The sequence below is a fragment of the Urocitellus parryii genome, chromosome X, assembly GCF_045843805.1.
Source record: "Urocitellus parryii isolate mUroPar1 chromosome X, mUroPar1.hap1, whole genome shotgun sequence".
Lineage (NCBI taxonomy): Eukaryota > Metazoa > Chordata > Mammalia > Rodentia > Sciuridae > Urocitellus > Urocitellus parryii.
Window position 1 is genome coordinate 30350572 of NC_135547.1, and position 20957 is coordinate 30371528.

The 20957-nt window shown below is 40.0% G+C and overlaps 1 protein-coding gene across 2 annotated transcripts in view; it reads left to right on the top strand.

The window, feature by feature from the left end:
- Window positions 1-20957, top strand: part of Tmem255a (transmembrane protein 255A) — a 59190-nt gene that overhangs the window by 14210 nt on the left and 24023 nt on the right. The window contains exons 3-7 of one of the 2 annotated variants that reach the window (XM_026379565.2): window positions 1190-1252; window positions 3483-3572; window positions 8567-8635; window positions 10104-10175; window positions 10566-10654. In XM_026379565.2, coding sequence (XP_026235350.1) covers window positions 1190-1252; window positions 3483-3572; window positions 8567-8635; window positions 10104-10175; window positions 10566-10654 — 383 coding nt within the window. The remainder of the gene's footprint in view (window positions 1-1189; window positions 1253-3482; window positions 3573-8566; window positions 8636-10103; window positions 10176-10565; window positions 10655-20957) is intronic. The other variant, XM_026379566.2, reaches the window with a different exon arrangement.

Here is a 20957-nt window from a genome sequence, read left to right on the forward strand (position 1 = left end):
TGGTTGAGTATTCCTGGATTCAATCCTGCAGTACCAAAAAGAAAAAAAAAAAATGATTGCTCACTGAGTGACTCAACAGGAGTCCTTGGAAATTTGCATCCATTCTTGCCTTTCATTTTCTTTTGTTCTTGGGGTCCTGAGACAACCACTTAGTTCCCCTGCAGCACCCCACCAAGCCCAGCCCTTGGGTTCATTAAGTTTCCAGGCATCAGTGTAAGGCTTCAGGGCCTCAGACTGAAATAGATGCTCCTGTGAGCCAAGGTAAAGCTGCAGATGGAAACCCAGACCATTAGTGAGGCTAAAGAGAAATGTAACTACATCGCTGAACTTGTGTTAAGATTTATTGGTCCATTCTCACCACTTTTTACTTCTTCCATTTTCATCTTCATCAATAGCTATCGGTTAGTGATCATTTTTGGCTGAGACTGGCAGACTCAGTCCACTAATGGCAAAGCTGAGAGGGCAGTGGGATCTGCTACACTGAGCCATAATCCAAGCCACTTAGACAGGGAAATTGTTTTTCAGGGTTTTACACTGCCATTTCTATTCACCCTTTAATGAATGCTTTCTATCCATAAATGAAGCAGAGATGGAAGAAGAGGTGAATAAGTGCTAACATAAATTGCAGTAGGTCAACCACAAATATAGGCTTTCAAAAAAATTCTTTTTTATTTTTATTTTTTTAGTGTGGGTTAAGGTGCTTGCTGATTTTTAAAGTACTTCCTGAGTTTGATTAGTACGCCAGATGCATCAAAAATTGCTATTGCAAACCTTTATACTATAACCCGTGCATCAAAGTGGAAGGTCCTTTTCAAAAACAGATAAAGATCAGAATGTAATGTGTGCTTTTCATCATTATATGTCTCGTACTGACTCACCAGTCACATGCTAGGTAATGGATATTGAAATTGAAATAGGCAGGCTCTGAAAAGCTATAGTTGACCTTTACTTTTAGTTGGGGGCACGTAAGTTCTTTTTAGGTGTGATTCATTGTGACAAGGGAAAATTGACAAATGGTAGGAGAGAAAATACTTTTATTGCACATGCTTTATTTGTGTAAGTAACTGCATGTGGCTTTAGCAGTTACACTCCAGTTTTTTTCCATCATCCTGAATCATATCCAGGAGCCAGCATGACTGTGTGGTGAAGCTGTCTTCCCACAGACTATGTATACCATGTTGCTTTTCAGCTCGGCTTTGGATCATTCCTCGGAATCATCGGATCAAACCTTGTTGAGAACAAGCGGCAGATGGTAAGTTTTCATCCCTATAGAATTCTTCTGAAAAGGTTCAACATTTATGTGGATAAGTAACATATCTCTTAAGTTGGCACAAATTTGGCCACAAAAGAAATTACTACTTTGTCTTTTTTCCTAAGCCTCCAGGGAATTTGTTTTACAATGAGCCTGTGGTATGGGACTTGTTCTCATTTTGCCTAATGCTTCCTCAGTGGCCTAGCTAGTAGTCTCCTTAAGCCATGGGGATAGAATATTCTGGATCCTGTCCTTTGCTTTCCTCCTCACTCTCAAAGGAGTGCTCCAGCCTGTCCAGTCAGGCTGTCATCCTTGCCTGAAATACTTTTGCTTTTGTGATTTCTGCCATTGCAGTCCTGAATTATTAGTGACCCTCACATCTTCCTTTCTGACACATAATCTTTTGGGAAAGTTTTCACAGAGGATTCCTGACTTTTAGGAGATTACTCTGATTAAGAAAACTAGTGTACTTGGTGCACAAAAAAAGACAAACTAAAATTGTGAAGCCAACCCAAACATCTCCATTACCCATAGTTCAAAGTATGTCATAAGGTGGAAAGGAAGGATGAGTATATAACAGAAGGTGAAGCTTGGAAAGTTTAATGTCCTAATACCCTAATACTAACCCCTAAGTGCAAGCTGTTGTATTTCCCTGGTTCAGTGTAAGAAAGCTTTCTCCAGAACAAGAAAAGAAGGTACAGAGTGAATTGAAAGTATATTGCTGTTTTATAGACTTGTAAGTCAAAGAACTTGGTGAGTGGTCAGAGGTTGGACTGATGAGACTTCCCCCTGCACAAGTCTCTGTGGCATTGAAATTTTGATAATGGGGTCTATTTAACAGCAAGTTTAATCCGATAATGTAATGGCTCCAGGGACACAGAACTCTAACCATATGTTTTCCCCTAGCAATATAGAGAATCACCCTCGGGGGAGTTCTGATAGTTTTCTTTTTTCCATTTTACCTGGACTCTCCCCTATCCAGTTGTGTTTGCACTTTGGTTTTAAATTATTCAAAATAATGGGCAAGTTTTAATTGTATAGCTGATCATAGTATAGCTAATAATGCCAATTTCATGATATTGTTCATCCATTATTTACCAATTCTCTGTAGTGCTGTGAATTGAGATTGATGGAGAGAGGTTTCTGAACAACTCCCAAAGGAGATAAGTATTTCCTCCTAGCCTGTTGAAGTAGGGAGAACCCTAAGGTGGCCTTGACTTTGATTTTTTTCCTTCTCCTTGGAGAGTAGCTTGATGCCATGCTATTTCCTCATGTTTCCCCTCAAAAACCTCAAGAAAGAAAAAATGAGGATTTTATCTAGTTCTGAGAGTCAACAAAGGCAGATGGTAGACCTAGGTAGCATGTAGGAAAGACCTGCCCCTGGAAACACCTTCAAACACCTCTGTACTGACATATTGGGTTATAGTATTACCTTTATAATAGAACACAGTTATTAGGAAAATTTGTGTTACCTAACATCATAAGAGAATAAATAGGGCAGTCTGGTTTGAGCAAACATTTTTTCTTATTTGAACGTTTCCATATATAACACACAGAATTGTTCAGTTTCAGAGACTTCAGCCTTTGTAAAATGTCCCTGACATTTAATTTTTAGTAAGTTAAATGTTGTTTTTCTTCAGTGAAGGAGAAGGGCACTTAGAGCTGTGCAGGACCTCAGAATCACCTTTGTGTTCATCAGGATTCACTATGCTGTCCAGTAGCAGTGTGAGGGGGTACAGATAGCACTGGAGTAGGAATTGGTAGACACCGGGCTTATCCATAGACTACGTGGAGACCATGGGCACACCACTTGCCTCACTGTGCCTTCATTTCCACATAAATAAAATAGAGGGTTAGAAGACATGATGTCAGTGGTCCAACATTTTTCTGAGTCTGAGGATGGAAGGGCTTCACAAGTCAAATTCCTCCAAGGACAGCATGCTTGATACCAGCAAACCTCCTCTCCATTTGGTGCTCAGAGAGTAAATTTCTTAGCTTTCCCTGAAAATGTAAAAAAAAAAAAAAAAAAAAAAAAAAAAAAGTGCTTCAGTTGCCCCTTCTCTCTCTCTCCCCACTTAGCCCCACTCCCATTCACCCTGCATGACAAAAAAGAGCATCTCCATGGGGTGGCAGGCTAGAGTTGTGTTTGGCTGGCAGTCTCTTGGGGATCACCAGAAACAGCAACTGTAGAAGGCTAACAGATACTTTTGTTCTGTTCCCCCCCTTGCAGCTGGTGGCTTCTATCGTGTTTATCAGCTTTGGTGTGATTGCAGCTTTTTGTTGTGCCATAGTTGACGGGGTCTTTGCTGCCAGACACATTGTGAGTATTATTAGCCCTGTGTTGAAGTGAATGTGCAGTACAGCAAGGTTCCGTTGAATGCATGCTGGACATTGAGTGCTGCGCTGAGTGCTTTGAAGGGTACACATGACGTAGAAGGCAGGGTCTCTTTCCTCAAGAGCTGACAATTAGGATGAGAACACCAAAGGACACATAAGCCTCTAGAGAATCAGTCTTAGCCAGGGGTATAAACTCTGAAAGCCACAATGGCTTATCTTGGACTCTCTTAGGGAAGGCTGCCCAGTAGTAGTAGGGCTAGATCTAGACCTTTGACATGTATGATTTGGAAAGGAAGACACATGGGGCTTGGGGTTGGAGGAATGGCTTGGAAACTAGTATTGTGGATAGGGAGAGAAAGCGGGAAACCACAAAACTTCCTGAAAGCATTGAAAGTTTTCATGGATGGTCTTCCTTGCAATAGCAAGAACAGATGATGAGGACACAGTCATCTTTTCTCAGGCACTTGAACTCTGATGTTCCTACAACAGTGGTCAGAGAGTGGTGATGTAATTGGGGATCTGGAGAAATCCCAGAGCCAAAAGCCTCCATCCAGAGCCCAGTACCACAGTTCAGGTGCCAAACGCTTCCTGCTCTGGAGAAGCTTTGCCTTGAGTAAGAACCATTTTACTCCTGAGTCCCAAACCTATGCTTCTTCTCTGGAGAGGTCTGGCTCTAAGGATATTCCCATTTAGCTTTCTATCAGAGTCCTTGCCCCTCTTTCAGTACTTTCTGCTTTACAGTATACAGATTTCTGGCACAAGGAAAATTTCTCCATTAAGCAGAGTAAGCACAGTGCTTTGGACCCATAGTACTTTAAGAGTCCCACAAAAATATTATTATTTCATTTCAAATAAAAAGAAAAATGATGAACCTTTATTTATACATATATTATATATTATATATATATATATATTTTTTTTACATATATTTGTTTTTGTACCAATGCAGTCATAAAATGTAGCACATTTATAACAAGGAAAATATGATTTGTAAATAATTTAATGGAGAAAGGAGCTCAAAAAGGCAAAAGGACCTAAGCCTTAGGAAATCATAAAGTATGTCACAGACCAAAACCAAGCGTGAGCCACAGCAACTTACTGAGCCCTCACAACAAACTCAGAGTTCTTTTTTTTCCCAACTAAATCAACTTTGAAAATGAAAATATCACATGAACTATTGAAAATTATGTTTTCTAAAACAATTGAATCAGAAAAATTATACTATCAGAATTTTTAAAATTCCATTTTTAGTGACTGGATAATTGTTCAGGTCATCTGAGGGAGGGTCATGTGTATGGTTGGGTCTGGGTTAAGACAATTTGAGACATCACTATTTCAACTCCAACTTCTTCTTGGACCCTTCTCTCAGAAGAGTCAGCCCCTCATTTGTCAAGATTAAAGAAATTTATATTTCTTGCTACCCAAGCAGTCTCTGAAATGGCATCTCAGGACATAATTTCTGAGAAGGAGGGAAATATGGGATGAGAGAAAACAACCTCAGCCTGATTTTCTTTCAGGGCCAGGAATATAATACAAGCACCTCTATCAGACCCATCCCTTCAGATTTTAGCTAGGAACAGTCATCTTTTTTTTCATTTTTCCTCTTAAAAAGACAAATGACACATCAGTAACTCTTAACATCAATAATTCTACCACCACAGTGTAGTAATTCTTATTGTTTTTGCATTTTACCATCTGAATATATATACCTATTTTTGTAGCATGGTTTCAGTCAATCATAGTGTGCATGCTATTTTGTATTCAACAGAAGCCATCTTAATAACACTAATTCCTTGTTTTGTGTAGTGCATTTAGCTTCTCAATGTGCCTTCACATCTATTATCTCATTTGAGACCCACAGCAATCCTGTGAGATATGTAGGGCAGGCATTATTATCCCCATTTGACAAGCAGTATTCACTCTGAGGCAGTCTCCATGGCAACACAGGCCTAGAAGCTAGGAAGCCTGCAGTAGATTTTGATGGCATCATGAGTTAAAATGGCTTCCTTCTTTTCCCTCCTTCTTTCATTCCTAATTTTTTTAAACAGCTCTATTGAGAGATAGTTCATATCCTGTGTAACTTACCCATTTAAAGAGTATAATTCAATGGTTTTTAGTATATCCATGGTTATGTGTAATCATCACTACAGTCAATTTAAAAGGATTTTTATTATCTAAAAAAGAAACCACACGCTTTTTATCTGTCTCCTCCTTATCCCCCCATTCCTCCCTGTCCCCAAGTAACCAACAATCCACTTTCTTTTTCTGTATATACATCCGTATTCTACACATTTCAATATTAATGGAATCCTATAATATGTGGCCTTTTGTGATTGACTTCTTTCACTTAGTAGTTTTCAGGGTCCATCCAACTTATAGCAAGTATCAGTGCTTCATGTCTTTTTATGACCTAATAATGTTCCATTGTATGGATGTACTACATTTTATCTGTTCAGTCACCAACTGATGGATATTTGAGTTGTTTCCATCTTTTTTGCTATTGTGGATGATGCTGCAATAAACATTTGTGTTAATGCTAATATAAACATTTATGTACAAGTTTCTGCATTGGCATATATTTTGTTTTGATTTCCTTTCCACCTGGGAGTGGAATTGTTAGGTAATATGATAGCTATATGTTTAATAGTTCCAGGAAATGCCAGACTGATTTCCAAAGTGGCTGCAATATTTGACATTCTCACCAGCAGTCTATGAGGATTCTTAAATTCTCTAAACCCTCGCCTACTCTCATTATTATCTGACTTTTGGATTCTAACTGTCCTAGTGAGTATGAAACAGTATCTCATTATCATTTTGATTTGTATTTCCCTGATACTCCTAAATGCTTTTGACTGTTGACTTCAGTGAAAGGCAATAGGTAAAAATCCAAATTCTATCTATTGGGAGTTTCCTGTAATGATCAACTACTTGCCTCTGAGTCTAGGCCCTCTGTACATCCTGCAGTTAGTGAATTGTACTGTTGCATTTGATTCAGAGATTTTGGATAAGGCTAGATAAGAAAATGTTTCTATTTACACTGCACCTGCCCTAAGACATCTGGGAGTCCTTATTGACACCCAAGAGTTTTGAGGTAGGAGTCTTTATTAATCTATGGTAATATTTCAGCCAACTTAAATGAAAGGCATTGGACCCTAGCACAGCTTACGTGGGTTAGAGTCAGTGTGTCTGTTATTGAAGCCGTTTAGCCTCATCTTGCCCTATTCCTTTGGCTTGGGTGAATCTGAACATCCTCTCAAGGCATACCTTCTCACAATCCCCCTGTGACTTCTCTCTCTGGTCTCATATTTCCTTCCTTTTCCATCTCCCTGCTATGGCCATTAACTCTCTGGGAAAGTTGCTTTACTTTCCTGTATCACAGTTTATTTCTCTTCCAAATTTATATAATGTAACCTTCCTTTCAGGGTGAGCACAAGGATGAAAGTAAGCAATGAGTGTGAATATTCCCTAAAAGATTCTGGCATAGAGTAGACATTCAACATAAAGCAATTTCCCTTTCCATGCTTTCCTGCCTAAGTTGGTAGACCTGCAGGTTACAGAGTTTGCAAGCCTTGGCTGAGTGACCTTTTCTCACCTCCTAATTGCCTCTTCTTGCTTTTCTCCTGAGGCCTTAATTCAAAGAATAGCAGCCAGAGTCAGCAAATGGGTAGTCGCCATGCATACCTGTTTTCATTTAAGGCCTTTGGTGGCTGAATGCACAAAACCAGAAGGTTAGGGAGGTTATGACCAGTATATTAAGCCTCTTTTGCAGCAGAATCATAATGATTTTGCCATTGCCCAAACATGGAAAATAAACCCTAACAGCTGTGAACATGAGAACCCTTATTTCTTTCCAGCCTGACTCCAGGCTGAGCTAGGGCAATGTACTTTCAGAGCATTGAATGGCCAGGATATTCATTTAGAATCAGCTAGTGGAAAGCCCTAGCTCTTTCATGAGGTTGCTGGCTAGGAGGCAGGAGGCACTTGGGTACCTCGAATAGGAGATTCTAAATCATGTGTGTGGGAAAAAGCAGCCACCAGATTGGAAATGGCAAGAGAAGTGGGGGCAGAAGGGAGAATGACAAAAGATAAATTCCCTCTGCCTGGGCACTTGGACAAAACCTCTAGGGTCAGTTTGCATAAACTATTATCCTGTCCTAACCTGCCTTTGGCAGAAGCCCTCTACTGCCCAGGGATGTTGGTGAACAGCATCCCAAGGCTGCAGGATTCCAGACAGCCCTGGATGTGTGTGTTCTTCCCTACCCCCAACACCTGAGAGCTCCCACACCAGGAAGCTGGCCAGGCCAGCAGTTAAATCAACTGTCCTTGAGCCCCTTGTTAGTTTTCTGAGCTTTAGCAGTATTTTTGAAGTTAACTGGCTTTATTTAATCTGTGTAGGTGAGTGAAAAATGGTTCAGAGTTCAGTTGAGTTAAAATCTACAGCAGTCTCAGTAGCTGCCCATCCTTCAGGGGCTTGCTTTCCTAAGCTCTTCCTTCTGAAAAAGCTGTGGAAATGACAGCAGGTAGTACAAGTCATCCAGCCCTAGACCCATCTGCAGGTGATAATGAGACCTCATTGTTGGAGCTGTGCTCTCTCAGTATGGGAGTGTAATGTCGCAGTAACCTGGAGTTTTGAATCTTGTTCCCTGGGGACTGCCTTCAAGAAGACAAAGACTAATAACAGAAAACCAGAGAGGAAATTTCAAGAAACTCATTTCTCAATGAATTTCCTAATTTCTCATTTACCAAGTACCCCTATAGCAAGCAGTTATTAGAACATTTTTGTCTGACCCTTACATTCTCAGGCTCCCTAGATGGGAGATTTCAGTAATTAACACAATCAACTGCCTCCTATGGTGTGTGTGTGTGTGTGTGTGTATTTGTGTGTGTGTTTGTAAATCTTTTATTACCAAGCAGAGCTCCTGATTTTTTTTATTTTCCAAAGCCAAAACCCCTTTGGTTTGCTGTTTCCCTTTCCAGGATCTGAAACCACTCTACGCTAACCGGTGCCACTATGTCCCCAAGACATCCCAGAAGGAAGCTGAGGAGGTGAGTCAGAATGAGGATGTGTGTCTTTACCTCCTGGGAAAGTCTTCTATTTTGTCTGATACCTCCTCTCTTTAACTCATTTTCACAGGCCTACGGTGTCCTGCTAGGTGTCTTTAGCTGATTCGATCAGTTGGTCAGAGCACAGTGCTAATGAGGCCATGGTCATGGTCATAGGTTGGAACCTTATGAGGCCTAATCAGATTTACTTTGTTCTGTGGCCACAGGCTGCCCCTATGACCCCAGCCATCAGCCTGTCAGTATGTGGCTTTGATCCCAAGAGGGACAGATGAGTACACATGAGACAGATGAGGCCACAGAGCATGCTCCTCCCTGGTCTCTGTGAATGATGATTCAGTTACCTGGAGTTGGTGCCCAGCTGTAAGAAAGGTGGGAATCCCACCAAAGCACAAGGCCTGGACTAAGTAGGCAGAGCCTGAGCCTTACACATAGAAAAGGCCTGGAGGCCAAGTAGTGGAAACTGAGCAACGTGGTTTATCTTGAATCTCTAGAGAGGTCCAGACTATTAGCCTGATCCCTCTCATAACACCCCCAAGAGACTCTCAAAATGCTTGAGTAGGCACATGAGAGCATCTCTCTCCTGCATCATGAATCCCTCCTTGTATTCCATGACGCCTCACACAGAACTATAGGCAATGGCGGTAGCCACAGGTCATTTTTGGAGAGCTTTCATTTCAGTACACCATAATCCCTCTCCAACTCAGGGATCGCTTTGTATGAAATTCTACTTATGTTTTCAGGACTGTTGACAGTTTGGTACTCTGTTATACTCAACTTGAAAGCCAGTCCCTCCAAGAATACTTATAAAAATGATAAATTAGTGATGGGGAAGAGAAGAGGGAGGCAAGTGAAGGCAAAATGGCTACTGTATTGCACAACTTCAGGGAAAGCCATTTTACATAAAAAAAACAATGTTAATGGTGCCCTGGAAGTTAGGCAGAGTGACAGACCTGTCCCCAAGACATCACGGCAAATACTTTTATTATGATTCTGCCATCCAATTACCTCCTTTTTCTTTTACCAACCACAAATTTATCATTGTTTTCTAACTATTCTTGGGTTAGAAAGGAGGAATAGAAATGTGTATGTGCTAATAGTTTCTCAGAAAGGCAGTGAGATGTTGGTTGAGAGACCCACTATAGAAGAGTGCCTATTTACTGTGAATATTTTCCATAACAAAGAAAAACAAATTTACAGATACTTCATTGCATCTCTAAAAACAGAAAATCTGGAAATTTTCTTGCAAACAAGAGGTGGTAAATGAAAATACATTTTTCAGTTTCAAAAAAATGTTTTGCAAACCCAAAATGTGTACAATGTCTTTGCTATTTTCTTGATTTCACTGTAATGGCTTTCTTGTGTTACTTTGGTGACTGTAAAAATATTAATAATGACTTCCATAGGTTCACTTGTAACCCTGGTCCCCCTAACCCTATTTTTCCTATGTAAGGTCATAAGTTCCTCAACCAAAAATTCTCCTTCCGCGAGGGTTATGAGGAACCTTACCCAGGCAGCTAGAGAGGTACTATTGTACTTCAGAGTGCATGTGATGGCCCCCCTGTCTTCTTTCCCACATGGTCCTCTTTCCTCCAATACCCTAATTTTCCCTTCCCTCCTGTCCATTCCTCTGTCTGTCCTTCCATCCATCCTTTCTCCTCTCCATGTTCACCATTCAGGGATGGGGCACTGAGGGCTATGGATGAAGTTGAGCACAAGCCCAGCTACACAGTGACTTGCTTCATGCACAAGTCTAGCCACCTCCCCACCCAGCCCCATCCCTCTCATGCGTGGGTGTGTTCATTTCACAGTCATCCTTACCATCTCCATCAGTCACTAACTTGCATTTCCAATCTCAGAGGGTCCTTCTTCTTGTGCAATGCTAGCTTATGTCTTCATTGCTATGTACCCTCAGGTGAACTGCCCTCACCTCAGCCGTGGATTCTGCACACCTCGCATTCGGGGTAACACCTGCTTCTGCTGTGACCTCTACAACTGTGGCAAGTAAGTGTTGAGCCTCCAGCACAGGAATAACAGTTTGATCAAAATAGGCACTAGAAAAGCCAAGGGTGGCAATGGGTGTGTGGTAGGGATCAGAGAAGTAGAAGACATTGGTCTGTCAAAAGGTTTCAGCTAACGGTCTTCTCTGTGCAAAACATTGTGTTAGGTATTTTCATGTACTTGACCTCATTTAATTCTTACCCATGAGTTATGTAGAATTGTCTCCATTTTGCAGTTGGGGAAGGCACATGCCCTGCAAAGCTTAGAGGAAAGCAACAACTAGCCCAAGTTCACAACAAAATTGAAAACTATAGAAGTAGGAGTTGAATCCAATTCTGTCTGTGTCCAAGTTCAACACCATTCAACCAATAGTTAAGCACCTTCACTGTGTCTGGACTTGTTCTGGGCACTGAAGATTCAGCAGCAAACAAAGCAAAAGTCCTTGCCCCATGGAGCTTCTATTCTGGTGGGGAGACAGTCAATAATCATACAAATATGTAACATAATGCAAGTTTGGTGATCAGCTCCAAAGAAAAATAAAGTAGGAGCGGTAGAAAGCTCTTGATGACACATGTGTGTGTGCACATGTGTGTGCATGCATGCACACATGCTATGTTAGAATAGCCAGAGAAGGCTTGTTTGAAAAAGTGAGTGTTTTAGTCAGACTTTGTGTCACTGTGATCAAAATACATGACAAAAACAATTTACAGGAGGGAAAGTTTATTTGGGGCTCATGGTTTCAGGGGTCCCAGTCCACAAATGGCCAACTTCATGGCCCTGGATCTGAGGTAAGGCAGCACATATGGGAGAAGGCCCAGTGGAGGAAAGCTATTCAGGTATTTGGGGATCTGGAACCAGATCCCCAACTGGGAGCAACTGGGAGCTATGGAAGAGTACAGCATGGAAGATACAAGGGGATGTTAGTGTCAAAGGGAGGGAGGGAGGAGCCACATCCTTTGAGGGCACAACCTCCCCGCCCAGTGACCCACCTCCTCCAGCCACACCCCACCTGTATACAGTTACTACCCAGTCAGTCCATTCAAACTAGAATGGACTGGTTAGGTTACAGCACTCACAATTCAATCATTTCACCTCTGAATATTCCTGCATTAGCAGGAGCTTTTTGGGGAAACCTCATATCCCAACCATAACAGTGACATTTGTGCAGAGACTTGAATGAAATGAGAAGGCACTTGAAGCAGACATCTGAAAAAAGAGTAATTCAGAGGCAACAGCAAGTGCAAAGGCCCTGATGTGGAAGCAGAGTTGGTGCTAGTTCTGCTGTAAGTGCTCTGGCTCTCTGCCTTCTAATTGCCACAATATCACTTATTCTTTCTTTTAAAACATATATAGGTGATAGGATTATAAATTGCCATCGGGGAACCCACAGACTAGTAGAGAAAACAGATGTGAATAATCGATTGCAATGTAGTAAAAGTGCTGTGGGGGTCCATAGATATAATAGGGACTCTGGTGACCTAAAGGAATGAAAATCAGAGTTTTCAGGGGGGATGTTAGTAATGTGGGACCTGAGACTTAAAGGGTAAGTAGAAAGTTAGAAGACAAACCAAAAGGGCCGTAGAATTGGAGAGGGTATTTCTGGCAGTCTTTAGGAGGCAAGGAGTGGAGGAAGTTACAGAAGGCCTGATAGGAGGTGAGGGCTGTCGCCAGAAGTCAGATGGCAGAGAGTTCATTGGCTTTAAGAATGACTTTGGACTTGACAATATGAGCAACTGGGAGCTATTGAAGAGTACAGCATGGAAGATACACTTGAATGGTGGAATGGAGGCAGCTACGAGACCATTGTAATAATGCAGGCTACAGAGAATGAAGCCCAGGTTAAGTTGGCTTGGGGATAATAGAAAGCAGGATATAGTTTTAAGAGCAATCTAGAAGGTGTAATAGACAGGAAGGCAGAGCAGGTGATGGAACATGAGCGGACACCTCTCCATGCAAGGTGTTTTCAGCCAATGCCTGCCCATGCACACATGTTTTTTTCAGACTTAGTGCAGGGGAGGTGAGGGCGAGGGGAGGGAGTAAAGAAAGAACTGGCAGACGGGAACTGGAAAGAAGTAGATCCAGAGGCTTCAGAGAGATGCAGCCTCCTCATCATGCACATTCCCCACTTGTGGTATTGGGGGTCCTTTTCTCTGGTTTGAGGATTAAAACCTGACAGGCTGGAAGTAGGAAGGAAAGGGAGAACTCAACATCAGCCCTTTACCTACTTTGCTAAAATCAGTTTCATTTTGTTGAAAGCTCTGGCAGAAGAGGAAGACATTCAGATGAAGCTTCGGGATTATCTGGGGGGTTCAATTATTCATATAGTAATAATAGCTAACACTTGTAAAGGACTTCCCTCCTTAGCAGCAATGATTGAGAGCTGACTATAATTACATTTCCTGAGCCCATCCTTCCAAAAATGATCAAAGGAATATAAAAGAGGTCTTAAGGGAATTGAGGTTGTTTTGTTATCTTTTCTCTTGCCTCTCCTTACACTTCCCTCTTGTGCTCCATCTTTGCCTGTTTTTTACCTCCTCCCTTCTCTGTCCCTCCTCTTGCCACCTCCCTTCTCCTCTTCACTCTTCTCCTCTGGCCTGACTCTCTCTCCTTTTCTATTTCATGGCCTCCCGAGGTGGGGGCTGGGAGCTGGCTGGAACTGGGCTTGAGATCTGGAGAAGGAAAGGCCCACAGAGAGGGCTGAGAAGTGATTTCTTGCAGACACACCTTTCTTTTTGAAATGGGTGTTTCTGAAAAAAGATTGAATACATAAAATCTGTCTTTTAAATTCCATTTAGCTGAGCCCTCAGGTGAATATTTTCTATTCTTTTTTTTTTTTGAAACTGAAGGCTCAAACATAATTTATCTTCCTGTCAATCTGAACTTAATAACTGACTTACTTTCTTAAAGCAAGTTATACCAGTGTTGTCGTTAATCAAGGAACTTTATGAGGAGCTATGTTAAATAGTGGGCTCCCAAGGGGCAGGGGACATGACTTAATCTCATTATCCCCTGACTTCAGCACAGGGAGAGGTATAAGTAAAGAGCTGATGAAAAGCAAGCGACGTTTGCTGAAAAGGAACAAAATAATTTCCTTTTCAACAGGAACATAAAATATTAGATTAGGCAACTGACAGGGGTCATGAGAGCACTACTCCTAAAGATCTTCAAGCCTGGAAATGACTTTTATCTACTTGGTGCTCAGAGGTGAGTCCCAGGCATCTTTCAATGCCCTTTTCCAAGGTCATAATGCCAAGATTTCAGGGGCAAAGCCAATAGAAAAGGACATGCTTAACTTTTCATCAGGTCATAAACCTAGGCCATGAGACTGAAGAGGGGATGGTCCCAACGTTGAGGGAAAAATTTTTTTTGACCCAGGGCTTTTTTCAGCCAAAACCAATGAGACCTAAACTCAGAGCCTAAATATAGCTAGCAAACAAGCATTCTGAAGCTTGGATACTTTAATTTTGCCCAATGCATACTTGTTTTCCTTACACGAAGCCTATTTTTAATCAATTGCCAGCTCCTCCAGTCCATTTCCTGGAAAGGAGGCCAAGAAAAAAAAAGTGGGAACAAAAACATCAGGCAGTCATTTGTACAGTGCTACAGAAACAGAGATTCTACTGTCCCCTCGAACCCACAGACCTTCTTTGACGTCAGGGGTGGTGAGGTTTTAATACCAAACATAGATTATTCCATTTAGCCTTGTGCAGGAGGTGGCTTTCTCTAGGACACAGCTCCTCAGCGGCTGCCTTTCAGAGAACCTCTGGCTTTCATCTACTCACTCATCTTTGGAGAGGTCAAGTCAATATCACTGGTTTTCAGTGTATAACCTAAAGGAAATGAAAGGAAATGGAGTGGTTTGTGAATTGCTTCAGCTGGTAATAAAATGAAAGAAGATAGCTTACTTCTATTCATTACTTCCTTTGACAAACTTTTATGGAGCTCCTACTATGTGCCATATAATGTTCTATAAGAATAGGTATCAAGCCAGGTATGGTGGCTCAGGCCTGTAATCCCAGTGGCTTGGGAGGCTGAGGCAGGAGGATCGCAAGTTCAAAGCCAGACTCAGAAACTTAGAGAGGCAGTAAGCAACGCAGCAAGACAAGACTCATCACTAAGTGCAATATTTTTTTTTTTAAAAGGGCTGGGGATGTGGCTGGCTTAATGGTTAAGCCCCCCCTGGGTTCAATCCTGGGTACCACTCCCAAAAAATTCGAATCAAGGCATGGTATTGCTTTTAAGGAACTGACTTTACCAGGGGGGTTTTAGGGAAGGAGACTTAAAGAATGTATATAATACATGCAGAGACAGAGATGCACAGAGGCAATGCCTTGCCACTGCCTGCCCACCCACAATTGCTGAGTGGTTTCAGATCCCTGTTGAAGAGCAGAAGGATGCCCTCCTGCCTTATCCAAGATATAATCCCTTCTCCTTTGTTAAGTGAAGACTGAAATACAGAGAGGTAATCTGTTTCCAGACCCACCTAGCAATTTGAGAGCAAGTGGGAGCAAGTCACTTATACGGGGATAGTCAATCTCATGATAAGTGCAGTGATCAGTCGCACACTCAGTTATTCATTCACCAAGTATTTAACCATAATCTGTCACATTTCTACCACTGTGCTAGGTAGTGAGGGAGATACAAAGAAGTGTAAGAGATGACCCTTGCCCTCAAGAGGTTACGATTTCAACAGTCACCATGGTGACCTCAAACTTTGTTGTAGTACAGTATTCAGTACTGAGTTGGCTCTCGATATATTTTGGATTAGATGAATAACTGAACAATTCATTTAAACTAAAAGGAATAGACAATTTGAGGCTGTGAGAGTCCAGGAGAAAAGATAAGGAATGGGCTCTGAAGTCCTCAAAGAAGGGCACTATTGAAGTTTTGAGCAGTGGGAGAGATTACAACAGGTAGAGAACAGAAGGCAGTATCTCCCATGGAAGAGGAGAAATCTGAGCAAAGGTTTGGAATAAATATCCAGCATAGCCAGTTTGGAGTTTTGGAGAACTTCAGCCTAACTGGAATGTGGTCACCATTTTGGGGCCAGACTGTGGCAGACTGAGGAATTTGGACACTTTTTCCTGAAGGTAATGGGGAGCTATGAAAGGTTTTTTGGTTTTGTTTTTTTAATTTATTTTTAATTATAGGTGGACACAATATCTTTATTTTTTTTATCTTTATGTGGTGCTGAAGATTGAACCCGGTGCCTTACGCATGCAAGTCGAGTGCTCTTCCTCAGAGCCACAGTCCCAGCCCGAAAAGGTTTTGATTAAGCAAATGACATAGTTTAAAAAGTGTTTTAGGATGAGCAATCAGGCAACATAGGGACCAGTAGAAGGGGTTTACAGTCTTGGAGGCATGAGGGTAGAGGCAGTGGCAATGGAAAATGTGCAATTCCAGAGGAAGCTCTGCTCAGAGACTGGACCAGATGGAATCACAAATCTCAAAACAGAAGCAAACCACATTAATTTTCCAAAACCTGAACCACATCTAGGTATTTTTATTATTTCACTTCATGGTTCAGTTTAAAATTTTAAAAAGATGTTGAACTCACTTAATTGAAACCAAACATATCTTCTATAAAATTATTGACTACTTTTTTATGTGATGCTGGAGATCAAACCCAGGGCCTTGTGCATGTTAGGCAAGTGCTTTATTACTGAACCACATCCCCAGCCCCAAATTACTGAATACTTTAAAATGAACTAACTCCTCAACTATGTTCATGTTCATATATGTGCTTTTAAAGCATTAATGACTTTAAAAAAAGTCATTAATGCTTTGAATTGTGTTGCCAGAGGGTGGCTCTTAGAAGGGACAAAATGTAACCATGTGTTTTTGTGGGGTCTCGTATTATGTGCTGCAGTACTGCTTTCATGCATGTTTTCATTAAATCCCCCAGGCTCAGAGAGGTTAAGAAAGTTGCCCAAGGTCAGACAATAAATAGGGATTCAAATTCAGCCCGATTCCAAAGTTTGTGGTGGCATACTGCCTGTCTGTGTATACTACCAGCCCACACTTTGTATTTTAAGAGACAGGCAAAGATAATTTGAAGGATGTCAAAAGCTGACCCCTAACCTCTAAAATTCCACACTCACCTTTATACATACGCCTGCTCATTTCAGGGGATAGTCCTTGTTTAGCTGTGCCTTTGGGGACAATAAGTAATCTGTATATCCACCTGATCCCATTCCGAAGTCTAAGTACAGTGCTAACTTACAGGAAACACTCAAGTTACGTTTATGAATGGGCTCTTGAGACACGTTCTTGAAAATATTGAAATCCAATTCTAATTCTGATGAATCACAACACCCTTAAAGTTCTGTGGAAGCTCATAACTTGAAAACAGTGGTTCTCCAACATTGATAGGCTTGCTAACACAGCTCTACTGTCAGAAGTTCTGCCAGATGCAGGAGGATAGGGGCTGGGCCTAGGAATCTGCATGGTTAACCATGTCTCTCTACAAGACATATGCACACAAGCACATTTACATACACAGACTGCCATAGGCATGTACAAATAACACACTGACACACACAAGCAGATAAACGTGGGCACAAACACTGATGATTCTGATGTAGTCTGTCCTGTATCCACACTGATTTCACTTCATCAGAGAAGCTGATTTTAAAGAGTATTAATATAAATTCATTTATAAAGTTTAAAATATTTCTTATATGAATACTTTCTCCCTGGTTCATTTTGGAGATTAAACTTGGAGTTTTCTTTTTTTCATTTTTGGTATTCTTATGTTAGGAAAGTCACATGCAGTAGCCATCTTGATGCTGGGGCATTTGGTTGTGCTTTTGATTTTAAAAACTACAGTGTTTCAGATTCATTATCAGTACCCTTGGTATTGAGGGAGGATTTGTTCTATCCCGCTTCCCCTTCCTGTTACCAAAAATCAGTAGATGCTGAAGTACCTTATATAAAATGGTATAATATTTGCATATAACCTACATAAGCCCTATGTAAACTTTAAATCATCTCTACATTACTTATAATAACCTAAATCATCAGTATGGATTGAAGAGACATGTTCACTCCCATGTTTATTGCAGCACTCAACTTATTTTAGATTCTACATATGAGTGACATCATGAGGTACTTGTCTTTCTGTCTTTATGTTCTCTAGTTCTACCCATTTTGCTGTAAATGACAAGAGATTTTGCTCTTTTTGAGGCTGAATATGATTATATTACATACACGAACCATATTTTCTTTGATCCATTTATCAGTTGATGGACATGTAGGTCATTTCCATTTCTTGGCTATTGTGACTAGTGCTAAGATGAGCACGGGAGCGCAATGTGTCTTTGACATACTGATTTCATATCCTTTCAATATATACCCAGCAGTGGAGTTGTTGGATCATATGGTGTTCTATTTTTAATTTTTTGAGGAACCTCCATATCCTATCAGCAGTGTGCAAGGGTTCCTTTTTCTCCACATCCTCACTAGCACTTGTTATCTTGAGTCTTTTTGATATTAGCCATTCTAAATATGGTAAGGTGGTATCTGATTGTGGTTTTTGGTTTTTTTTTTTTTTTTTGAGAGAGAGAGAGAGAGAATTTTTTAATATTTATTTTTCAGTTTTCAGTGGACATAACATGTTTATTTTACTTTTATGTGGTGCTGAGGATCGAACCCAGCGCCCCGCGCATGCCAGGTGAGTGCACTACCACTTGAGCCACATCCCCAGCCCTGATTGTGGTTTTGATTCACATTTCCCCAATGATCAATGATGTTGAGTACTTTTCCATGTGCCCATTGGCCATGTGTATGTTTTTTTTGAGAAATGTCTATTTAGATCTATTGACCATTTTAAATGGGGTTATTTTGTAGTTTGAGTTTTTGGAGTTCCTTATATATTCTGGATATGAAACCTTTCCAGATGTATACATTGCAAATATTTTCTCCCATTCATGCATTGTATTTTCACTCGTCAATTGTTTTCTTAGTTGTGCAGAAACATTTTACTTTGTTGTTATCACAATTGTCTATTTTTGCTTTCAATTCCTGTGATTTTGAGGTCTTGTCCTCCCTCAAAAAAAATCCTTGCACATTCCAAGTCCTGAAGAAGTTCTCCTATGTTTTCTTCTGGAACTTTCATAGTTTTAGGTGTTACACTTAAGTCTTTAATACATTTTGAGTTGATAGGAGTCTAGCTTCATTCTTCTGCATTCAGATATCAAATTTTCCCAGCATCATTTATTGAAAAGTTTGTCTTTTTTCAAGTACATGTTCTAAGTGCCTTTGTTGAAAATCAGTTGGCTGTAGATGTGTGGATTTGCTTCTAGGCTCTCTATTCTGTTCCATTAGTTTATGTGTCTGTTTTTATATCAATACCATCTTGTTTTGATTATTACAGCTTTGTAGTATGTTTTGAAGTCAGATAGCATAAATATCTCTTGCTTTGTTCTTTTTGGCCAATTTGGCTTTGGCATTTCTAAAAAAATATTTTTTAAATATTTATTTTGTTTATTTTTATGTGGTGCTGAGGATTCAAACCTGGTGCCTCACATGTGAGAGGCGAGCTCTCTGCCACTGAGCCACAACCCCAGCCCCCTAAAAAATATTTTTTGTGGTTTCATATAAATTTTAGAATTTTATCCGTTGGTATTTTGATAAGGATTTCATTGAATTTGTAAATTGCTTTGGTAGTATGGACATCTTAATGATATTGATTCTTTCCATTCATGAACACAGGATGTCTTTCTACCTTTTGTGTTCTCTTCAATTTCTTTCATCAATGTTTTTATAATTAATATCATAGAGATGTTTCACATCTTTTTTACTTTTTGAAGCTATTATAAATGAGATTGTTTTCTTGATTTCTATTTCAGATAATTTGTTATTGGTATAGAGCAGAGTTGCTCATTTTTGTGTATAATTTTGTATCTTGTAACTTGGTTGAATTCATTATTACCTCTGATAATTTATTTGTTAGAGGTTTTTGGGATTTCTATATATAAGATCATGTCATCTGCACACAGTGATAATTTAATTTTTCCAATTTGGATGTCCTTTTTTTTCCCTTTGTGTAATCGCTCTGTTTAGGACTTCTGGTACCATGTTGAATAAAAGTGGTAAAAATGGGCATCCTTGTCTTGTTCCAAATTTTAAAGAAATCACTTTCAGCTTCTCCCCATTTAAGATAATCTTAGCTGATGGCTTATTATAAATGAAATTTATTATGTTGAGGTATGTTCTTCATATGCATTTGTTCAGTGTTTTTATTATGAAGGATGTTGAATTTTATCAAATGCTTTTCTGCATTAACTGAGATGACCACATGGTTTTTGTCCTTTATTCCTTTGAGATGGTGTAGCATATTTATTGATTTGTGTATTTGGAAACATCCTTGCATCCCTGGGATGTATCTCACTTGATCATGGTGAACAACCTTTTGTGTGTGTGTGTGTTTGTGTGTGTGGTATTGGGGATTGAACCCAGTGTCTCATACATACTAGGCAAGTGCTGTACCACTGAGTTACATCCCCAAGCAATGAATAATCTTTTTAATATACTATTTGATTTGGTTTGCTAGTATTTTGTTACAGATATGTCTATGTTCATCAAGGATATTGGTCTATAGTTTCTTTATGTTTTGTTGTGTCCTTGTTTGGTTTTGGTATGAGGATAATACTGAGTGCATAGAATGTATCTGGAAGAATTTCTTTCTCTTCTATTTTTTTTATTGGAATAGTTTTATTGGACAATTGGTATTAGTTCTTTAAATGTTTGGTAGAATTCAGCAGTAAAATCATCTGATTTGGGGCTTTTCTTTGATGGAAGGCTTTTTATTACTGATTTAATATTGTTATTTGTGGTTGGACTTTTGGGGTTTGCTACCTAATTCTGTCTTGGTAAAGTGTGTCTAGGAATTTGTCCATTTTTCTAGATCATCAAATTTGTTGGTATATAGTTGTTCATAATAATCTCCAATGATCTTTTGTATTTTTGTGGTATTAGTTGTAATGTCTCCCATTTCATCAATTTTATTTTAGTATTCTCTCTCCTTTTGTTAGTCTAGTTGAGGGTTTGTCTATCTTTTGGAAGAATCAGCTTTTTGTTTCATTGCTTTTCTAGACATTTCATTTATCTCTTCTCTAATCTTTATTATTTATTTCCTTTTACTAATTTTGGTTTAGTTTGTGTTGTGTGTTCTTGTTTTTTAAAAATTTATTTTTTAATTATAGGTGGATACAATATCTTTATTTTTATGTGGTGCTGATGATCAAACCCAGTGCCTCACACATGCTAGGCGAGCACTCTACCTGTGAGCCACAACCCCAGCCCC